Source organism: Hylobates moloch, unplaced genomic scaffold (assembly GCF_009828535.3).
Source record: "Hylobates moloch isolate HMO894 unplaced genomic scaffold, HMol_V3 SCAFFOLD_2, whole genome shotgun sequence".
Lineage (NCBI taxonomy): Eukaryota > Metazoa > Chordata > Mammalia > Primates > Hylobatidae > Hylobates > Hylobates moloch.
Genome location: NW_026652277.1, coordinates 45,676,469 through 45,699,522, shown reverse-complemented (window position 1 = coordinate 45,699,522; position 23,054 = coordinate 45,676,469). Strand labels below are relative to the sequence as shown.

The 23,054-nt window shown below is 45.0% G+C and overlaps 1 protein-coding gene across 7 annotated transcripts; it reads right to left on the bottom strand.

Moving 5' to 3' along the window:
- Positions 1-551: 551 nt before the first annotated feature.
- LOC116462713 (uncharacterized protein C4orf36) lies at positions 552-16,905 on the bottom strand. Of its 7 annotated transcripts, XM_058433121.1 has the most exons (6): positions 16,780-16,905; positions 16,047-16,136; positions 9,208-9,325; positions 4,408-4,509; positions 1,368-1,522; positions 552-1,140 (listed from the first exon to the last, which is right to left on the bottom strand). In XM_058433121.1, exons 4-6 carry the CDS (start codon positions 4,470-4,472, stop codon positions 1,007-1,009), a joined length of 354 nt encoding a protein of 117 aa, XP_058289104.1. In that variant the 5' UTR covers positions 4,473-4,509; positions 9,208-9,325; positions 16,047-16,136; positions 16,780-16,905; the 3' UTR covers positions 552-1,006. The 7 variants fall into 7 exon arrangements, with proteins under 7 accessions (XP_058289104.1, XP_058289096.1, XP_058289098.1 ...); XM_058433113.1 differs by lacking the exons at positions 9,208-9,325; positions 16,047-16,136; positions 16,780-16,905 and adding an exon at positions 5,299-5,370; XM_058433115.1 differs by lacking the exons at positions 9,208-9,325; positions 16,047-16,136; positions 16,780-16,905 and adding an exon at positions 5,132-5,273.
- Positions 16,906-23,054: the final 6,149 nt, after the last annotated feature.

The following is a 23,054-nucleotide window of genomic DNA, read 5'->3' as shown; positions in this document are numbered from 1 at the left end:
ATCCCATTACTGGGTATATACCCAAAGGACTATAAATCATGCTGCTATAAAGACACATGCACACGTATGTTTATTGCAGCACTATTCACAATAGCAAAGAGTTGGAACCAACCCAAATGTCCAACAACGATAGACTGGATTAAGAAAATGTGGCACATATACACCATGGAATACTATGCAGCCATAAAAAAGGATGAGTTCATATCCTTTGTAGGGACATAGATGAAACTGGAAACCATCATTCTCAGTAAACTATCGCAAGGACAAAAAACCAAACACTGCATGTTCTCACTCATAGGTGGGAATTGAACAATGAGAAATCATGGACACAGGAAGGGGAACATCACACTCCGGGGACTGTTGTGGGGTTGGGGGAGGGGGGAGGGACAGCATTAGGAGATATACCTAATGCTAAATGACGAGCTAATGGGTGCAGGAAATCAACGTGGCACATGGATACATATGTAACAAACCTGCACATTCTGCACATGTACCCTAGAACTTACAGTATAATAAATATATATATTAAAAAAAGAAAATTGGAAACTAGAGAGGTATTAAAAATGAAGTCTATTATTTTTCTTAATCAAATGAAATGTTTCGGTTTATCATTTTTAAGAGAATTTCTCTCTTGCCTTCTTTTGGTCCCTCCTTGGGATCTCAAAGATGCATATTCAAGATGTCTTTTGAAAACAATGCAGCTGACGAAATTTCCTCTTCTTTTAGTGCAATTTTACAAAAATTAAAATGAATAGCACAAACAACTAAACTCCAAATGCATTTTCATCTACTTACAGTGCCGTCGCTTGTGACAAAAGGAACAACAGTACGTCAGGGACTCAGAAGATCTGTCAGAGCTGGCCACTAACCCACAGCTGTGGGCAGTGGCCCATCCACCAGTGGGCATTCAAATATCTGCCCTGAACTTTACATAGTGAAAGGTCCAGAGACCTTCATGCCCTTTGGATGCAAGAGACAGAGTACAGATTCAATCATGAGCTGACTGTCATTTAGATGGAAGAGGTCTTCTCAAACCGGCTGGCCTTTCCCTCAGGAGAATCTGAATTTCCTCAGATGTATTTTCTTGACATTTCAGTTTACAAAGACGCTTCACTTCATACTCCCTTTCGAGTTTGATAGCTGAAAAAGAAAATACACAAAACAATCTGACATACATTTTTCATCAGGCATAACTAAGTCGAAACTGAATATCATACAGCAAAATCCATATGCTTGAATAATAAACAAGATGACAGAGCTACAAAGATAGGAGGTATGGGTGTAAATACACAGATTTAAACATTTCTCTGATAAGCAAATGGCACGCACAATTTATAACTTATTAAATCAGAACTTAAGGAACTTACATTCTGCAGAAGGGAGCAGTCCATCTTTAACGGTGTTACATTTTGTGAGCTGCACAGAACCACCAAATGAAATTTCTTCCAAGAAAGGCAACTTGATATTGGCCAGGTTCGTGTACCAGGTCTTTGCAAGCAGTGCAAGATCCCAAGGTTCCTGTCTGGGGCAAAAATTCATTAATTCATTCAATAAATATTGATTAAGCACCTACTATGTGAGATGCAGAAGACATTAATTCTCAGTTCCATTTGCCACTAGACATTTTGGTTTATGCGGGGCGGGGGCAGGTGTTCAGAATTTTCCAGAGTTGTAATTCCAGACAGGAGAGGGAGATTTATATTAACTAACACAGAGATAATACTGAAAAATGACTAGAAATTACACCAGGAACTTTGATTCAGCCTCCATGAAGTCAATCCAATCTTTCCATGTCAGAGGATGTAGATAAGAACTGTGAGCTCCAGAATCTTTCATAGCTCATAAAAATGTGGTCATATTAAAGAAGGAAAGAAAGGCATAATCATACATTGAGCAGGGTGCTTGGCACAGACTAAGGTTTTGAGTGTGCGATCTGGGAATGGAGATGAAATTCCAAACTACAAATTCAAAATAACCACTATGAACCTTTAAAAATTGTTCTCTTTCACCTAATTCTGAAATTTAAAAATATCAGCTACATGTTTCTCATCTGCAGTCAATATGAGCTCAGCCTCATATGCATGAAGAAAGTGAAAGACCTGCTTTGGCCCAAGCAGGGGAAGTGACCAAATTACACCAGCCACCCCTTTGTTTGCCTGTTCCACCTTCCCCATCCTTTATCATCTAACTTTCAGGAGTGACTTAGAGTCTACAATTATTATAGATGTACTTGAACAAGTCACAAAAATGTGTAAGAGTGTTCATTGAAGTGTTGAAGTGTCATTTGTTTAAAAAAAAAACAAAAAAAAACATGGAGGCTGGGCACGGTGGCTCATGCCTGTAATCCCAGCACTTTGGGAGGCTGAGGCGGGTGGATCATCTGAGGTCAGGAGTTCAAGACCAGCCTGGCCAACATGGAGAAACTCTGTCTTTACTAAAAATACAAAACTTAGCTGCGCCTGGTGGTGGGCGCTTGTAATCCCAGCTACTCAAGAGGCTGAGGCAGAAGAATCGCTTGAACCTGGGAGGCAGAGGTTGCAGTGAGCTGAGATCACACCACTGCACTTCAGCCTGGGTGACAAGAGCAAAACTCTGTCTCAAGAAAAAAAAAAAAAAAGAAAACCATGGAAATCACCTTAATATCTATCAAGAAGAGCCTGATTAAACAAACTGTGGTACAAACAGTTCAATATGATTCCATGTGTTACAAAGACGTGTATGTGTATACATGTGTGTATGTGTCTTGTGTAGCCGCAGAAATTCTAGAAAACATGTAAGACATTTTACCTCTGAATGGGAATCAGGAATGGGAATGGAGAGAGATAGCATTTTTATCTTCCTTTCATACGCTTCTATACTGCTAGAAAGTTTTTAGTGTATTGTTTTTACAATCTTTTAAAAACACCGAACCAAAAAAAGCCCCAGGTAAGGAGTTACCTTGGCAAATGAACTCCAAAGAGCGCTACTACCAGTCTGTTCCTCTTGACTTGGCTATTCTTATAAATAGTATGATATCAAATACTTTCTTAAGAGAATGAAAGAGAAAGCCCTGGTGTTACAGAGATTGTTCATGATATAAAATTCTGCATAACTAAAACCATGGAATCAGTGCTTTAAGTCATTCTCCAGAAACAGGAGTATCTTCATATAATGTTTATAATGATACTTAGTATAGGCTGGGCATGGTGGCTCACGCCTATAATCTCAGCACTTTGGGAGGCTGAGGCGGGTGGATCACGAGGTCAGGAGATTGAGACCATCCTGGCTAACACGGTGAAACCCTGTCTCTACTAAAAATACAAAAAAATTAGCCGGGCCTGGCGGCGGGCGCCTGTAATCCCAGCTGCTGGGGAGGCTGAAGCAGCAGAATGGCGTGAACCCGGGAGGCGGAGCTTGCAGTGAGCTGAGATCGTGCCAACTACACTCCAGCCTGGGTGACAGAGCAAGACTCCATCTAAAAAAATAATAATAATAACAATCATGATACTTAATATAATGGTACTTGCCCATAGTTCAAGGTCTAAATACATACTAAACTGATAAAACTAAAACAGAATGCAACAGTGAGTTTTCTCTGAATTTCCTATAGCTCCGGTTTTATAATCCCATAAGGAATCCTCATTTACTTCATAGAATATTGTTTAAAAGACAAATTCAGTTGATGCCTAATCAAACGTTTAAGGAAAAGACTGCACTACAATACCACAGGGTGAAACTATTGTGTGGTTGCAACAAGTGCTCACGATGCGTTCAGTGGATGACAGGCAATGTGCAAGTACTTTACATACACGACTTCATTTATAATCCACACTGCATAGCCAATTGTTATATGCATCTTGCAGATGCAGAGATCAAGGTACAAAGAAGGTGGCCTTAGGGAGCTGGGGGCAGGGCCAGGCTTAGAGCCCAGGTCTTCTCGATTGGAAAGCATGGGTTGTCCACCCACTGCCTGCCAAAGTATACAGGATACAAAACTGACCCTTTGTACCAGCTAATTAGGTGCTCTGTTAAGATACGTCTGACACTAGGGCATTTTTTTGGTAGACGTGGAGTATCTAAACAAAGTTTTTTAAAAGATGTGGGTGGAAGCAGAAAATGCTGTCTTGGAACAAGAAGACTCCGAGTCTAGCCTTTGTATTTCCTTACTACAGGACTGTGACTTTGATCAAACTTCTCTGAACCTCAGTTTTCTCACTTGAAAGTGTTGTTGTGTTGTGAAGACCAAGTAAGATAATTAACTTATAAAAGCAGTTGCCTAAAAAAAAAAAATCAGAACCCAGATACCTGAAAATAGCCCAGTATCTCATGGGGAGCATAGAGTGTCCAGTCCTTTTATTTAACAAAGACACTCCCCACCCCAGTCAATGCTTACCCTGATTTAAAAATAATAATAATAATAATACTTACACATTATAACAACTGCCCCGCAAAATGGTTTTCACTGTGTTCTTTCTTGGCACTCCATACGCCATGGCGAGTTATTATGGTACGACTTCCTTACATAGGTGCCTGATGGAACGTCACAGATAACTCTATTCACTTTACCTGAAATGATGGCAACGCATCTAACTAATGCCTCTCACGTGAATATTTTGTAGCCAAATAATAGAAAAAAAAATTCTGAATGTCAGAAAGTCCTTAATATGTGTTCACTGAACTGGAACCACAAATGTAAAACCGTGTTCTCTTTCATTTTTCCATGAATTCATTTTTTCATTTCTTGCCACTGAATAAGGAGAAAATGCCAGTAAGTTTCGTCATCCTGAGACAAAGTTTCGGTGTCACGCTCTCTGCCCTTGCCTGAGCCTGCCAAACCAGCTCCAACACCGCTGTACCAAAATGTGTCTGATCGTGGCAGTGCTGGGCGACCAAAGGCTCTGCCTGCACAGGAACCACCCGCCCCGGCCCGGGCACTTTGAGCAGAGCAATCCTTCCCAGGTTTTCCCTCATTCAAAACTCTCAGCACCACTCCCGCGTCCCTGCCCTTGCACGCCGATTCGGGGCGAGTCCCGTTCCCTTCCCCGGACGCGCAGGGCCCGGGAGGAACCGGTTCCCGGGACGGGTTGGGGCCTCGGCCGCCCACAGAGCCCGCGGCGAAGGGAACGGCCTCAGCCTCGGCTCCTTCCCACACCTGGGCCCCACCCTGCCCCCGACTCGCCAGGAACGCGCTGCGGGCGCGCGGCTTCCAGGGTGGCGAGTCCCCGCGAGCCGGCGCCGGCGGCCTGGTTACCCGGGCTCCAGGGGCTCGGAGGGTCGCGGCCGGGGGACTAAGGGCAGAGCGCGCGGCGCTAAACGTACATGGCCACGCACACGCCTCGGGGCCGCGCCGCAGGCACACGCCTCTTTCCCGCTCGCGGCGCGCGCCGAGTCTGCGGCTCTCTGCGTCACGCCGGATCCTCAATAAAGGGCTTTGTGGGGCCCACCCCACCCGCCAGGGAGAGGACGCCGGGCCCAGGAGACGCGCCCCGCGGGGTCTGCTCTCTGGTGACGGGGCCGGGGCAGGCCGTCCTCTTGGAACCCAGCCAACCAGCCAAAGAGAGGGCTGTTAGCCAGACCTTTCCTGGGAAGGACGCTTTCCAATGTAGGGGGCTGCATCCAAGCGATCTGGACTTCGTTTGGGGGCGCCATTTAAAGAAAGGTACCCAGTCCTAGCTGCTGACATCTGGGGAACCGAAGCCCTGTTGCCAGCGTTCTCACACTGCAGTGGGTGAAGGCAGTGAGCTCAAAGCCCACGTGTGATATTTTAGGTGTTCGTGTTCAGAGCAAGACAGCATCAATTTCTAAAGCCATTATTACGCTGTGGTGATTTCGTATTTCTTCATTTGAATACATCGATGGCCACCCCTTATGGTCAAATGAAACGAGCTTACATTTCTTTTTTTTTTTTTTTTTGAGACGTAGTCTCCCTCTGTCACCCAGGCTGGAGTGCAGTGGCGCCATCTTGGCTCACTGCAAGCTCCGCCTCCCGGGTTCACACCATTCTCCGGCCTCAGCCTCCCGAGTGGCTGGGACTACAGGCGCCCGCCACCACACCCAGCTAATTTTTTTGTATTTTTTAGTAGAGACGGGGTTTCACCGTGTTAGCCAGGATCTCCTAACCTCATGATCGGTCCACCTCGGCCTCCCAGAGTGCTGGGATTACAGGCGTGAGCCACCGTGCCTGGCCTTTGGCCTAAATTTTGAAAAATGAGTTAGCATAGAATGACAAATAAAATTAGAGTATATCACACAAATAAGTGTAAGAAGGTATTGTTTTGTGGCACTTTCATTTCTGTTATATACATATATATATACACATACACGTGTGTGTGTGTGCTCAGGCTCAATGTACAGCCCTTACAATGGGTCTAAAAAATTTGAAAGGCACTTTCTTAGGTGATTTTATTTTAGAGATGAAAAAACAGACAGAGAAGTTATTTGAGGTTATATCCTGATAGGGGACAGGCCACCTTAGAAGGGAAGTTCCTCATGGTTCCATAGTAAGTTCTCTTTTTATAGTTGTAGAAATAGGTCCAGGGCCACACTGGAAGAGGTCAAGCCTGCGATTTCTTTATACAGGAACTCCATTCCAGCATATGCATAAAATTCCTGACAATTGTATTTAGTTATTTCCTGCGTGACTCATTGTGAACAAATATGGTGGACATTACAGTGTATGACTTCTGAGATAAGGTCATAAAAGGTATTGTGGCTTCCTTCTTGCAGTCTCTCTTGGGTCACTCACCCTAGGAGAGACTGGCTGCCATCTGAAAGGACACTCAAGCTGCCTTATGGAGAAATTCATAAGGAATTGAGGCCTTTTGCCACCAACCATGTGATTAAGCCATCTTGGAAGCAGATTCTTCAAGGCCCAGTCAAGCCTTCAGATAACATTAGCCCCAGCTGAGGTCTTGACTAAAACTTCATGAGAAATGCTGAGCCAGAACCACCCAGCTAAGTCACCCCAGGATTCCTGGCTCTCAGAAAATATAGGATAATAAATGTTCATCATAGTTGGGCATGGAGACTCATGCCTGTAATCTCAACACTATGGCAGGCTGAGACAGGAGGATCACTTGAGCCTGGGAGTTCAAGACCAGCCTGGGCACCATAGTGCGACCCCATCTTTACAAAAAGTAGAAAAAACCTTAGCTGGATGTAGTGGTACATACCTGTAGCCCCAACTACTCCAGAGGCTGAGGCAGGAGGATCCCTTGAGCCCAGGAGGTTGAGGCTGCTGTGAGCCATGATCACGACTGCACTCCAGCCTGAGTGTCAGAATGAGACCCTGCCTCAATTAAAAAAAAAAAAAAAATCATTATTTCCTCATTTTAAGCTACCAACTTTTGGGATAATGGTTACACAACAATAGATAGCATTAGACAGCAATTGATACCACTAAATATCTTATTGTAGAAGGAATGTTTTATATAGAGGAAAATGCTCATATTTTTATAATTAAGATTAATGCTAAAATTAAAATGAACAGTAAAACACATTACACTTTACAGACATTTGCCATCCAGGACGACTTAAGATCCTTAACATTGTCAACACAAAAAAATACATGGTATCTGCCACTTCCCCATATGTATTTTAAAATAATACTATTTTCTAGAAGGTGGATGTCCAAAAGAGATGTGGTTTTTCTCACAATGACTATTTCAGTATATCCTTTTGAAATATCAAATTCTTTCTACAATTTCTTCCTCTCTCTCTCCCTCTTTCCCTCTATTTCTATCTCTACCTCTATTGATGTCTCTATACCTATCTCTATTGCTATCTCTATTCATCTTTTTCCCCTCTGCTTTGCTGGTGTCCTACATACATCTTCCTATTAGGTAAGGCTTCACCCATCTCTTCTATGCCAGGAAGTAAGCAAGTATCCTTTTAATTGGTTAAGAGAGCATTGCTGCCACCTAGTGTTAACAGTGAAGCACAAGAAGGAATGCAAAAGATAATCATCAACACCTAACACAGAAACAATAATAGTGTGGTAACTTTACAGTCATTTACTATGTTTTGAGTACTGGTCAATGTACTTCATATACATTGTCTCACTTAATTATCACACAATAAATGCTACTATTAATTTAGTGGTGGGATTTTAGGAATATTAGAGAAGAAAAAATGGAGGCACCTCAACCACGAATAACTTTTCTAAGGTCACAGGATTTGAACCCGAGACTGCCTTATTCTAATTTTTGTGCCATCCTCATCACACCGCACTACATATTCTCCCAGGACTATAATTAGGGCAAGGTTTTAGATTACACATTTGAAAACAGTTTCGCAACTACCTTTTCAAATATTATAATTTCTCATGACATACATGTATATATGTATGTGTATCGTCATTCTCATTTCAAAAAGTGATATTATTTCTTTTAACTTAATGTGTAAATCACAAATGCAGCTTACAGTTTTCTAATGACTATTATAAAACTCTCTAGGAATGACACCAATTCTAGGATAACGACAAAACAACACATCTGCAAAAACTTTAAAATCACCAAATAACAGCCCTAAATATTCTCCACCCTTCTCTACTAGTTTCTAATTGTCTCACCTGTCTGGCCACTCCTTTGCTTACTTCTCTCATTCTTCTCTCCCTTAAATTTATGTCTGCCCATAGTCCATTTGTTCTGCCTCAGTACTCTCAGCAGCTCTGCTCTCACTAACGTAACTATCATTTCTCCTTGGATGGGTCCCAAATCTGATTCTCTAGCCAGCCTTGGCTTCTCTCCTAGATGCACATCAGTTTGTGGGAACTTCCTACTGGACTATCTTGTTCAGATGAAAATTTCAACATAACTGAAATGTAATTCATCTCCTACTCCCTAAATCATCTCCTCTATCTTTTCTATTTCTGGGAATGGTCCATGAGTCTCCTGTGAACCAGGATTAGAGGACTGGAGTCATTTTTAAAGTATATTGCTGGCCACCTACTCCATGCTAGCCATCATTCTTAGCCATTTTACATGGCATCTGATCCTCACAGATTAAGGGGGAAGAAACTAATACTTTCCCTAGTTCAGTTAAGGGGGAAAATGTTTAAAGGGCTATAAAATGGCCAGGCACAGCAGCTCATTCCTATAATCCCAGCACTTTGGGGGGCCAAGGTGGGTGGGTCGCTTGAGTTCAGGAGTTCAAGACCAGCCTGAGCAACATGGCAAAACCCCGTCTCTACAAAATATACAGAAATTATCAGGGTGTGGTGGCACATACCTGTAGTTCCAGCTACTCAGAAGGCTGAGGTGGGAGGATCGCTTGAGCCTGGGAGGTGGAGGTTGCAGTGAGCTGAGATCATACCACTGCACTCCAGCCTGGGTGAATGAGTGAGACTCTGTCTCAAAAAAGAAAAAATGCATACATACATAAAGGGCTATAAAAGTGACTTGTTTATGAATACACAACTAGTAAGTTGCAGAGCCAGATTTGAACCCAGGTCAGTTTTACTCCTGAGCTACCTCCTTTAAGTTCTCTGGATTCTCTCACCTGACCACAGTTCCTGTATCCATAAAACTCCCACTGTATCCTTACAAAAACATTCATCCACTCACCCATTTTGGTTGCTCTAGAGTGGGTTTCTATACCTTAGACACATTATTGCATGACCAAAACAGACAATAATGGCTGCAGCTAGTGGTAGACTTCTCTACTCTTCTTAGAGGCAGAAGTCACAATCTCCAGGTGCCCTGTTCCTTGGGAGACAAAGCAGGTCAGAATCCAGTATCCTGTTCCAAGATATAGTATGTGATTTACTGCCTAGATCCTCTGCAGAGCTGGAGTAGTGGGAATCCCTGGCTGGTTCTCAGGCTGGCACCACCAAACCTGCATCTGCCACAGAGCAGCTTATACCAGGAGAGCTCAGCCCGACAACTACACTTGAATTCCTCCCTCGGGCAAGCACAAAGCATTAGTTCTAAGAATAGGAAAAAAAAAGTATTTCCTTACACATCTTAATACATGAGACCTTTAGGGTGTTACGTCACCCTATAAAGTACTAATTAAAGCAAAGGATTTACCTGCTTCAGTTCAATTGAAGTTTCAATTTCATGTTGACTTATAATGTTGCTTTAAAAGTGTATCATTGAGGCCAGGCAAACTGGCTCACGCCTGTAATCCCAGCACATTAGGAAGCCGAGGTGGGTAGATCACTTGAGGCCAGGGGTTCAAGACCAGCCTGGCAAACATGGTGAAACCCCGTCTCTACTAAAAATACAAAAATTAGCCAGGTGTGGTGGCACGTGCCTGTAGTCCCAGCTACTTGGGAGGCTGAGACACAAGAATCGTTTGAGCCCAAGAGGCAGAGGTTGCAGTGAGCCGAGATCACACCACTGCCCTCCAGTCTGGGTGACAGAGCAAATATCTGTCTCTAAATAAATAAAAATGTATCATTGCGCCGGGTGCTGGGGCTCACACCTGTAATCCCAGCACTCTGAGAGGCCAACGTGGGCAGATGGCTTGAGCCTAGGAGTTCAAGACTAGGCTGGGCAACATGGTAAAACCCTTCTCTATTTTTTTAAATAAATAATTAAAAGAATAAAAAGAGTATATCATTAGTTTGAAACTAGGAGAAGTTAGAAAACTGAGATAAGCTCTCTAATTATAAATATTATTTCTGAGTCACATTTTATTGGCTTTTAAAATATATCATAGGCCGGGTGCGGTGGCTGGCCGGGCGCGGTGGCTCACGCTTGTAATCCTAGCACTTTGGGAGGCCGAGGTGGGCGGATCACGAGGTCAGGAGATCGAGACCACAGTGAAACCCCGTTTCTACTAAAAATACAAAAAAAATTAGCCGGGCGTGCTTGGTGGGCACCTGTAGTCCCAGCTACTCGGAGAGGCTGAGGCAGGACAATGGCGTGAACCCGGGAGGCGGAGCTTGCAGTGCGCGGAGATTGCGCCACTGCACTCCAGCCTAGGCAACAGAGCGAGACTCTGTCTCCAAAAAAAAAAAAAAATAAATATATATATATATATAATAAATGGAACACCTATAATCCCCACTATTCAGGAGACTGAGGCGAGAGGATTGCTTGAGCCCAGGAGTTCCAGGAGGTGGTGGTCTATGATCACGCCTGTTAACAGACACTGCACTTCAGCCTGGGCAACATAGCAAGGCCCCATCTCTAAAAGTAAAAATAAGTATTTAAAATCTCATTCAACTGAACTCTTCCTGAGGAAGTGGAGGCCAGAACAAGAGGCCGAGTGCTCTGATAGAAAGTCTAATGACGAAATTCAAGAATTCTGAACCTGCCAGGCACAGTGGCTCATACCTGTAATCCCAGCACTTTGGGAGACTGAGGTGGGAGGATCACTTGAGCCCAGCAGGTCAAGGCTGCAGTGAGCCATGATTGTGCCACTGTACTCCAGCCTAGTCAACAGACTGAGAGTGAGACCCTGTCTCAAAAATAAATACAGAATTTCTCTCACTGGAGCACTGACCTCCTAATGATAAGTCTGTCTGAGGATTTTACTCCTTAATTTTTTTTTGTCTGCTTGCTCCTCTAAAACAAATTCTTAATTCTTTCTCAGCTTCTGCGTTTCAAATTACCAACAATAAATCAAAGGACACCCCTGCAGTTCATTAGTAGACATTGCAATCTCTGTGCTTTTAATTATATATTGCATATTTGAGAAATGAAAAAATACAGATAAAATAATGCCAGAAATCCCCACAGAACCAAGAGTTGTAGAAAAAAAAAGACAAAATAAAATAATAACATTTAAATATTAAAATAATGCCAGAACAAGCTTATGTCTATCCCAATGTTAAGCAAAGTCTCTAAAATGTATTTAAGTAGTCTTATAGAGTCTACTCAGTTTCTAAATCTGGTATTCCATTCTAAATTTCAGGAAGTGCCAGGCAGAGTGGCTCACTCCTGTGATCCCAGCACTTTTGAGAGGTAGTGGCAGACAGATTGCTGAAGTCCAGGAGTTTGAGACCTGCCTGGGAAATATGAGCCCTTGTCTCTAGAGAAAATGAAAAAATATATATATATATTAGCCAAACGTGGTGGTGCGTGCCTGTAGTCCCAGCTACTCAGGAGGCTGAGGTGGGAGGATCACTTGAGCCTGAGATGCAGAATTTGCTGTGAGCCAAGATAGTGCCTCTGCAGTCAAGCATGGGCGATATAGAGTGAGCTCCAGTCTCAAAATAAATAAAATTTCATGAAACTAGAAATGTTCAGAATAATACTTCAAATTCCAGAAAATGCTTTACATTTTGCAAAGTGTGAGTCTTTAAAAGAAGACTTGAAACCCCACAAGCAGAGTGTGACAATTAATGACTTTCTAGTAAGTTTCATTAAAAAACTAGTATTGGTCTTACAACGCTAGCCAAAATGTAGGTGTGATAGGCAGCTTTTTTTTTTTTTTTTTTTTTGAGACTTAGTCTCAGTCTGTTGCCCACGCTGGAGTGCAGTGGCGCATTTTCGGCTCACTGCAACCTCCGCCTCCTGGGTTCAAGCAATTCTCCTACCTCAGCCTCCTGAGTAGCTGGGACTATAGGTGCCCGCCACCACACCGGGCTAATTTTTGTATTTTTAGTAGAGACAGGGTTTCACCATGTTGGCCAGGCTGGTCTTGAACTCCTGACCTCAAATGATCCACCCACCTCGGCCTCTCAAATTGCTGGGATTACAGGAGTGAGCCACCATACCTGGCAGTAGGCAGAATTCTAAGATGGTCCTGTTACTGGGAGATTTGTATCCCCGGTCCCAAAAATTAATGTTTGAGATCCTAACCCCCAGTATCTCAGACTGTGACTTTATTTGAAGATAGGGCCTTTCAAAGAGGTAATTAGGGTAAAATAAGGTCACAGGTGTGGGTCCTAATCCAATATGACTGGTGTTCTTATAAAACAAGATTAGGGGCCGGGCGTGGTGGCTCGTGCCTGTAATCCCGACACTTTGGGAGGCCGAGGTGGGTGGATCATGAGGTCAGGAGTTCGAGACTAGCCTGACCAACATAGTGAAACCCCCATCTCTACTAAAAATGAGCTGGGTGTGGTGGCACACGCCTGTAGTCCCAGCTACTCAGGAGGCTGAGGCAGAATTGCTGGAACCCGGAAGGCGGAGGTTGCAGTGAACCAAGACCACACCATTGTAGTCCAGCCTGGGTGACAGAGTGAGATTCTGTCACACACAAAAAAAAATTAAAAAAAAAAAACCACAAGATTAGGACACAGAAATGCAAGAGGAAAGACCATGTGCACTACAAAAAGGCCAGACCCCTCTTTCTCTGGCCAGCTTGGTTAAGACTCTTGCCCTGACCTTGGCTCCCTCCATCGTTTTGGAATCTAAAGCTGGTGAGTCAAAGAAGCAGGGAGAGTGGAGAAGCTGTCCTGTCCATTATGCCTGAAATCACGCTGGACTTCAACGCCAGGATAAAGGCATGCCATAGCTAACAGCACAGTGAGGAAGTCAGCTGCATGGGCCCTGCTACCAAACTGCCTGGGTTTGGATCCCTGCACCTACCTCTGACAAGCTATGTATCTGATGCTAGATATCCTAGCAACAGACAGGTAAATCTTAGACATTACAATTTCCCTCAACACAGCAGTCAGAGTGAGCTGTTCAAATTGTAAGCCAGATCATGTCGCTCTGCTCAAATCCTGCAGTGGTTCCTTTTTTTTTTTTTTTTGAGATGGAGTCTTGCTCTGTCGTCCAGGCTGGAGTGCAGCAGTGCAATCTCGGCTCACCACAACCTCTGCCTCCCAGGTTCAAGTGATCCTCCCGCTTCAGCCTCCCAAGTAGCTGGGGTTACCAGGCACATGCCACCACACCCGGCTGATTTTTGTATTTTTAGTAGAGACGGGGTTTCACCATGTTGGCCAGGCTGGTCTTGAATCACTGAGTTCAAGTGATCCACCCGCCTCGGCCTCCCAAAGTGCTGGGAATATAGGCATGAGCCACTGCGCCCCGCCAATGGTTCCCTTTTCATTCAGCGAAAACAACTGAAGTCCTCACAATGACCCACAGATCATATCTGATCTCTTCTGTCTCTCTCTCTCTCACACACACACACACACGCACACAGAGCTTTATTTTATTTATTTATTTTTGAGACGGAGTCTCTGTCACCCAGGCTAGAGTCCAGTGGCGCGATCTCGGCTCACTGCAAGCTCCGCCTCCCGGGTTCATGCCATTCTCCTGCCTCAGTCTCCAGAGTAGAGGGGACTACAGGCGCCCGCCACCACGCCCAGCTAATTTTTTGTATTTTTAGTAGAGACAGGGTTTCACCGTGTTAGCCAGGTTGGTTTCCATTTCCTGACCTCGTGATCCGCCCACCTCGGCCTCCCAAAGTGCTGGGATTACAAGCGTGAGCAACCGCGCCCGGCCACACACAGATTTTATAACCTCCACTCATACCATTCTTCAGTTGCTTGCTCTGCTTTTGCTTCCATGACCTTCGTGCTCTTTCTTAAGCCTGCCGAGTATATTCCCGCCTGCTATGGGTTGAATTGTGTCCCCCAAAGAGATATGTTGAAGTCCTAACTCCCCATACCTGTGAATGTGACCTTGTTTAAAAGTAGGGTCTTTGCAAATGACCATCTAATCAGGCCAACTTTGCAGGTGACCTCATCTAATCAGGTTTAAAGTAGGCCCTAAATCTAATCGCTAGTGTACTTATGACACATAGATACACATAAAGAACACCATGTGACCATAGAGGCAGAGCCTGGAGCAATATGTCCACAAGCCAAGGAATGCTAGGGGTTGCTGACAAGGATCAGAAGGTAAAAGAAATAAGGTACTGGCCGGGCGCGGTGGCTCAAGCCTGTAATCCCAGCACTTTGGGAGGCCGAGGCGGGCGGATCACGAGGTCAGGAGATCGAGACTATGCTGGCTAACACGGTGAAACCCCATCTCCACTAAAAAAAAAAATACAAAAAAAAATTAGCCGGGCGTGTTGGCGGGAGCCTGTAGTCCCAGCTACTAGGGAGGCTGAGGCAGGAGAATGGCGTGAACCCGGGAGGCGGAGCTTGCAGTGAGCCGAGATTGCGCCACTGCACTCCAGCCTGGGGGACAGAGCAAGACTCCGTCGCAAAAAAAAAAATAAATAAATAATAAAAAAATAAGGTACTACTCCAGGTGTGGTGGCTCATGCCTGTAATCTCAGCTCTTTGGCAGGCCAAAGCAAGAGGATTGTTTGAGCTCAGGAGTTCAAGACCAGCCTGGGCAACATAGTGAAACCCCATCTCTTTTACAAAAAAATTAAAAATTAGCCGGGCATGGTAGTATGCACCTGTAGTCCCCAGCTACTCAGGAGGCTGAGGCAGGAGGATCTCTCTTTTTTTTTTTATTACTATACTTTAGGTTTTAGGGTACATGTGCACAATGTGCAGGTTTGTTACATATGTATCCATGTGCCGTGTTGTTTTGCTGCACCCATTAACTCGTCATTTAGCATTAGGTATATCTCCTAATGCTGTCCCTCCCCCCTCCCCCCTGGAGGATCTCTTGAGCCCAGGAGATCAAGGCTGCAGTGAGCTCTGATCGTGCCACTGCAACTCCAGCCTGGGCAACAGAATAAGACCCTCAAAAATAAAAGAACGAACAGACTCTCTTCAGAGCCTCCAAAAAAGCACCAATACTGCTGACACATTGATCTCAGACTTGCAGCCTCCAGGACTGGGAGAGGACAAACTTCCATTGTGAATCCCCCAGCGTGGTACCTTGGGAAACTAATATGCCACCACCTTGCCTTTACCTTAGCTGTTCCTATTACCTGAACATCTATCTTCCAAACATCCAGATAACTTGTCCACCTCCGTCAAGGCTTTGCCAAGTACACTTTTCAAAACTGCTACTTCTGACACCTGGGCTGACAACTCCCTTACCCTGCTGTAATCTATTTCAGCACTTATCGCCTTCTAACGTCCTATAGTTTATGGTCATTGTTTCGATCATCATCTACTGTTAGAATTTGAGCTCCATAATCATATGGAATCTTTATTTCTTTCACTGAGGACCCTGTATGCCAAACAGTGTAATTAAAAAAATAAAGAACAGTGAATATCATGGGGTGAATATCATGAAAGACAAGACAGTGGTTACCTTTGAAGTGAGACAGGAGGTTGTGATTTGGAAGGTACTTGGTGGCTTCTGACTTGCCGGCAGTGTTCTATTTCTTAACCTGGTTAGCAGCTAAAGAGATAGTTGCTTTCTCATAATTTGTTAAACTATACATTTACGTTTATGCATCTTTCCTTGTGTGCTATTTTCACAAGAAAACAAAGCCTCAAGAATTTTCACATTTCTTCCATGAGGAAAGGGAGTTTTGTTGCTTTAAAATATTGTTTATAGGCCGGGCACAGTGGCTCACGCTTGTAATCCCAGCACTTTGGGAGGCCGAGGCGGGCGGATCATGAGGTCAGGAGATCGAGACCACCGTGAAACCCCACCTCTGCTAAAAATACAAAAAAATTAGCCGGTCGTGGTGGCAGGCGCCTGTAGTCCCAGCTACTCAGAGAGACTGAGGCAGGAGAATGGCGGAAACCGGGGAGGCGGAGCTTGCAGTGAGCCAAGATCACGCCCCTGCACTCCAGCCTGGGTGACAGAGCCAGACTCCGTCTCAAAAAAAAGAAAATACATATATATATATACTGTTTATTAAAAATGTTGTAAGTGGCCAGGCCTGCTGGCTTGGCTCACGCCTGTAATCCCAGCACTTTGGGAGGCCAAGGCTGGTGGATCACAAGGTCAAGAGATTGAGACCATCCTGGACAACATGATGAAACCCCGTATCTACTAAAAAATATAAAAATTAGCTGGGTGTGGTGGTGCGCACCTGCAGTCCCACTGCGTTCGGAATCTGTGGGTTCTTGGTCTCGCTGAATGAAGCCGCAGACCCTCACAGTATTACAGCTCTTAAAAGCTCAGCATCTGCAGTTGTTCCTTCCTTCCAGTGGGTTCGTGATCTGGCTGACCTCAGGAGTGAAGCTGCAAGACCGTCATGGTAAGTGTTACAGCTCATAAACGTGCTACAGACCCAAAAAAGAAACAATAACAAAATTTATTGCCGGGCGCGGTGGCTCACGCTTGTAATCCCAGCACTTTGGGAGGCCGAGGCGGGCGGATCACGAGGTCAGGAGATCGAGACCACGGTGAAACCCCGTCTCTACTAACAATACAAAAAACTAGCCGGGCGTGGTGGCGGGCGCCTGTAGTCCCAGCTACTCGGAGAGGCTGAGGCAGGAGAATGGCGCGAACCCGGGAGGCGGAGCTTGCAGTGAGCCGAGATCGCGCCACTGCACTCCAGCCTGGGCGACAGAGCGAGACTCCATCTCAAAAAAAAAAAAAAAAAAAAAAAAAAAAAAAAAAAAAAAAAAAAAAAAAAAAAATTTATTGCAAAGATCAATAGACCAGAGCTCCCAAATCACAGAAGACAACCCGAACAAACAGCCACTGCTGGCTCTGCCTGCCTTTATTCCCTTATCTGACCCCACCCACATCCTGCTGATTGGTCAATTTTGCAGAGAGCTGATTGGTCCATTTTACAGAGTGCCGATTGGCCCATTTTACAGACAGCTGATTGGCCCACTTTACAGAGAGCTGATTGGTCCGTTTTGACAGGGTGCTGATTGGTGCATTTACAAACCTTGAGCTAGACACAGAGTGGTGATTGGTGCATTCACAAACCTCTAGATAGACACAGAGTGCCAATTGGTGCATCCACAATCCTCTAGCTAGACACAGAGTGCTGATTGGTGCATTTACAATCCTTTAGCTAGACAGAAAAGTTCTCCAAGTCCCCACCCGTCCCAGAAGCCCAGCCAGCTTCACCTCTCACTGGCACTCGCTGGGACTTTGCGTCACCCAGCCTGGACACTCCGGCTGCCCAGAGGGAGCTCATCCCCCGGATCAAGCCCAGCAGGCCCTGGCTGGCCACACTGAGTGCGGGGCCAGCCGAGCCTGCGCCCCCCCGGAACCCACGCCCGGTAGGTAGCGCCGGGCACAGCCCCGGCTCCCACCTGCGCGTCTCTCTTCACACTTGCCCGCGAGCAGAGGGAGCCGGCTCCGGCCTCGGCCATTCCCAGAGAGGGGCCCTCACAGCGCAGCAGCGGACAGAAGGGCTCCTCCAGCGTGACCAGGGCGGATGCCAAGGCCGAGGAGGCGCCAAGAGTAAGCGAGGGCAGCTAGCACGTTGTCACCTCTCACCAGCAACTCAGGAGGGTGAGGCAGGGGAATCGCTTGAACCTGGGAGGCAGAGGTTGCAGTGAGCCAAGATCGTGCCACTGCACTCCAGCCTGGCGACAGAGCAAGACTCTGTCTCAAAAAAATAAAAAAAGTTGTAAGCTGGGAGCAGTGGTGCACATCTGTAGTCCCGGCTACTCAAGAGGCTGAGGCAGGAGAAGTGATTGAGCCCAGGAGTTCAAGGTCAGCCTGGGTCACATAAAAATGCCCCGTCTCTAAATAATAATAATACTTGTAAGTTCAATGATTACAGATTCGAAAAGTATACTTGGAGTTCATAATTCTCCAAAAGAAAAGCTACAAAGCAGCAACATGCCACACATAGCTGCTGTTAAGGACTGAATTGTGCCCCCTCAAAATTCATTTGTTGAAACCCTAACCCCTAATGTAATTATATTTGAAGATAAGGCCTTTAAGAGGTAATTGAGACTAAATGAGGGCCAGTTTCGGTAACTCACGCCTGTAATCCTAACATTTTGAGAGGCTGAGGTGGGCGGATGGTTTGAGCCCAGGAGTTCAAGACCAGTCTGGGCAACATAATGAGACCTCGTCCCTACTAAAAAATTTTAAAATTAGGCTGGGCGCAGTGGCTTATGCCTGCAATCCCAGCACTTTGGGAGGCTGAGGCAGGTGGATCATTTGAGGTCAGGAGTTTGAGACCAGCCTGGTCAACATGGTGAAACCCTGTCTCTACTAAAAATACAAAACAAAAGTAGCTCAGCATGGTGGCACATGCCTGTCGTCCTTGCTACTCAGGAAGCTGAGGCAGGAGAATCACTTGAACCCGGGAAGTGGAGGTTGCAGTGAGCCGAGATCACGCCACTGCACTCCATCCTGGGCAACAGAGACTCCATCTCGAAATAAATAAATAAAATAGCCAGATGTGGCGGTTGCATGCCTGTAGTCCCAGGTACTTGGGAGGCTGAGGTGGGAAGATTGCTTGAGCCCCGGAGATTAAGGCTGCAGAGAGCTATGATGGCACCATTGCACTCTAGCTTGGGTGACAGAGCAAGATCCTGTCTCAAGGAAGAAAAGAAACCTTGCATCTGGTATGAAATGTTAGACAGAGTTTTGGGGTAGAGTTGGGAAGACAAGTGGTGATCTGAGGTTGGCCCCAGAAATACCACAGTCCCCACTATCCTGGAAGATGGTTCTGAACACCACTTAGGCTTCTGAGGTTCCTTTTTTTTTTTTTTTCTTGTTTTTGAGACGTAGTCTCGCTCTGTTGCCCAGGCTGGAGTGCAATGGCACAATCTTGGCTCGCTGCAACCTCTGTCTCCTAGGTTCAAGCAATTCTCCTGCCTCAGCCTCCCGAGTACCTGGGATTACAGGCACCCACCATCACGCCCAGCTAACTTTTGTATTTGTATTTTTAGTAGAGACAGGGTTTCACTATATTGGCCAGACTGGTCTTGAACTGTTGACCTCAAGTTATCCACCTACCTTGGCTTCCCAAAGTGCTGGGATTACCCACATGAGCCACCGCTCCTGGCCCTGAGGTTCTGATTCCTGTTTGATGAACCGGAAGATGATTAGTTAGCAAATCAGGGCTAGCTGGGATGGGCCCATCAGCAATCCTGACCACCTCAGAGGGCATAAGGGCCACTGACCTTCAGAACTCAGCCATTTCCCAGGATATGCTCAGATCCGCAATAAACTGGGAACAAATTCTAATGATTAGGAAGGATTTTAAAATCAATGTTTATTAAAGAGGAGGGCCCTGCATGTTTCTATTTCTCTCTACAGAGGGCTTTTATGGCCTTTAATGTAGAGTAGATTGAACAATACTTCTCAGAGGAAGCTCTCTGGACTCCATAAGAATTAAGTGGGGAATGACGTTAAAATGCATATTACCAGGCTCTGACCTCAAATATTCTGATTCAGATAGTATGGGCCAAGGATCAAGAATCAGCTTTTTAGGCCAGGCATGGTGGCTCAGGCCTGTAATCTCAGCATTTTGGGAGGCCAAGGCAGGCAGATTGCTTGAGGCTCGGAGTTCGAGACCAGCCTGGGCAACATGGCAAAACCTAATCTCTACCAAAAATACAAAAATTAGCTGAGTGTGGTGGTGCATGTCTGTAATCCCAGCTCCTTGGGAGGCTGAGGCATGAGAATTGCTTGAACTGGGGAGGAGGTGAAGGTTGCAGGGAGTCGAGATTGCATCGCTACACTCCAGCCTGGGCAACACAGCAAGAAGATCTAAAAAAAAAAAAAAAAATTGGCTGGGCACGGTGGCTCACACCTGTAATCCCAGCACTTTGGGAGGCCAGGGCAGGCAGATCACTTGAGGTCAGGAATTTGAGGCCAGCCTGGCCAACGTGGCAAAACCCCATCTCTACTAAAAATACAAAAATTAGCCAGGCATGGTAGTGCACACCTGTAATCCCAGCTACTGGGGGGCTGAGGCAGGAGACTTGCTTGAACCCAGGGGGCGGAGGCTGCAGTGAGCCAATATTGCACCACTGCACTCCTGCCTTGGCGACAGAGCAAGACTCCATCTCAAAAATAAATAAATAAATAAATATTAAAATAAATAAATAAAAATTTAAAAAAAGAATCAGCTTTTTACAAATAAGTGTTTAAGGTGATTCTCTGTCAGATGTTTTTGGACATTTCTCCAAGAGTGGCCCAGAGACCACTGGTGTGAGATGATCACTTAGAGTCTTGTGAAAAATACAAATTTCCTAGGCATCTTGAATTTTAATAGGGAAAAGGGCGATAGGGAGTGGAGCCCAGGATTCTGCATTTTAAAGAGGCTTCCCAGTTAAAGGTTTACTGGCAAATGTTAAGAACCACCTGCCTAGGGAATAATAAAATGTTCTCTTGGAGAGGAGGGAGGGGATCAGGAAAAATATTATAACTAGATATAATGGATACTAGGCTTAATACCAGGGTGATGAAACAATCTGTGTACCAAACCCCCATGACACATGTAACCAACCTTCACATCCTGCACATGAACCCCTGAACTTAAAATAGAAGTTTAAAAAAATGTTGTCTTGGATGGGCCATGACCTGGAAGATCTCATTAAGCTACTTTGGAAGTATTTTCATGAGGAAACACAACCCAAAGACTCAAGGGAGGAATGAAAAAGAGATAGGGCACTGTTTAAGGACGGGAGTTTGTTAATAACCAATAATGGTATCACATCAGGCTGGGTGCGGTGCCTCACGTCTGTAATCCCAGCACTTTGGGAGGCCAAGGCGGATGGATCACTTGAGGCCAGGAGTTTGAGACCAACATGGTAAAACCCCGTCTATCCTAAAAATACAAAAAATTAGCCAGGCATGGTAGCGCACGCCTGTAATCCCAGCTGCTCAGGAGGCTGAGGGAGGAGAATTGCTTGACCTGAGGAGCAGAGGTTGCAGTGAGCCAAGATCACGCCACTGCACTCCAGCCTGGGTGACTGTGCCTCAGAAAAAAAAAAAAAAAAGCAAAAAAAAAAAAGAAATGGTGTAACATCAAATAATTTGTATAAAGTTTCTCCAGTGGGAGGGCCACAACACATTTGCTCCCTACTCATCCTTGCTTTGCCTGCAGAGAGCACAATTTTTCTTACACATAGATGCTCAGTAAGTATCTGTTGAATTGTTTTGAATGTATTACCCTTTGGAGAACTATACTTTCAACATATATATATACATACACACACATATATATGTTGCTGGTGTTTGGATGAGTATATATGTGTGTTTATGGGCAGGGGCAGAAGAAGTGATGATGAAAGAAAGTGGGTTTGATAAAGGGAGGGAGATAAAATTGAGTGAACTGCTGAGTAGATTTGCATTATACTTAAGGAAAATGTAACTACAAGTTCTATTTTGATTTACTTCTTCTCTTGCCCTGGGATCTTAAGCAAGCAAGCTACTTTCGTTTCTCTATTTCAACAGTGCCTTTTTTTTTTTTTTTTTTTTTTTGGAATATGCCTTGTGGAATTATTTTTAAAAGTAAGTAATATGAGATTGGAAAGCACCTTTTCCTCTTAGCCAAAAGTGTGCAGAAGAGAATTTCCACCATCTGGGCCACTTCAATAAGAGAAGTACACTTACACTCTCTCTCTCACTCTCTCTGTTTCTCTCTCTTTCTCTCTCCCCCCATGTTACTCTCTCTCTCTCCTTCCCTCCTAAAGATCATTTATTTAGTAAATGTTTGTTGAGAATTAATTACATGCTAGAAGCTGTGATAACTTCTGGGATAGCAAACAAGACATGACTACTACCCACTATTGTTGTAGAATCTGGAGAATTCAGGGTCTGAATTCTCAGACATCGGAGGATCAAAGAAAAGTCACTAACCAGCCCACCTGGCACAGGTGGGCAAGTTCCAGTGTGAGAAGCCAGGCTTCCAGCTGTCAAGTGGAACCTCTCAGCGGGATCCCTCTTAGTGATCAGGGCTTGTACTTGGGAGGAAGTGCTTGTACTTGGTGTGGAGCAGAGAGCAAGGACATATGGAACTCACCCCCACCTTTACCTGTCTCTCAATATGGTGGGGAGTGGGGACAAGTTGGGATATGCCAATCTCTCTGTGTCCTTCTCCCATAGAATGGCTTCTGGTTCACATCTACCTCCCATGACCCATATCTCATGCAGGCTCCTCTTTTTCTAACTTTAACACAAATTATTCAGGGAAGGGGATTCTGGGAACTATAGTTCCAACTTAGCCAAGCTAACACCATTACATATGAGGAGCTGGGTCAAGAAGTGATGAAAGAGTATTCTCAAGATGCCAACACTTGGCTGAAGGTGTCAAAATCAAAGTAAAAATTCTAAGCAAAAGTGCTTGTTCAGGTCCCAAGCTGTTTGCAACTTCTCAAAAGCTTCTTTGAGCGGTCTCCTGTGTCAGCACTAGAATTTTCCTACATAACATAC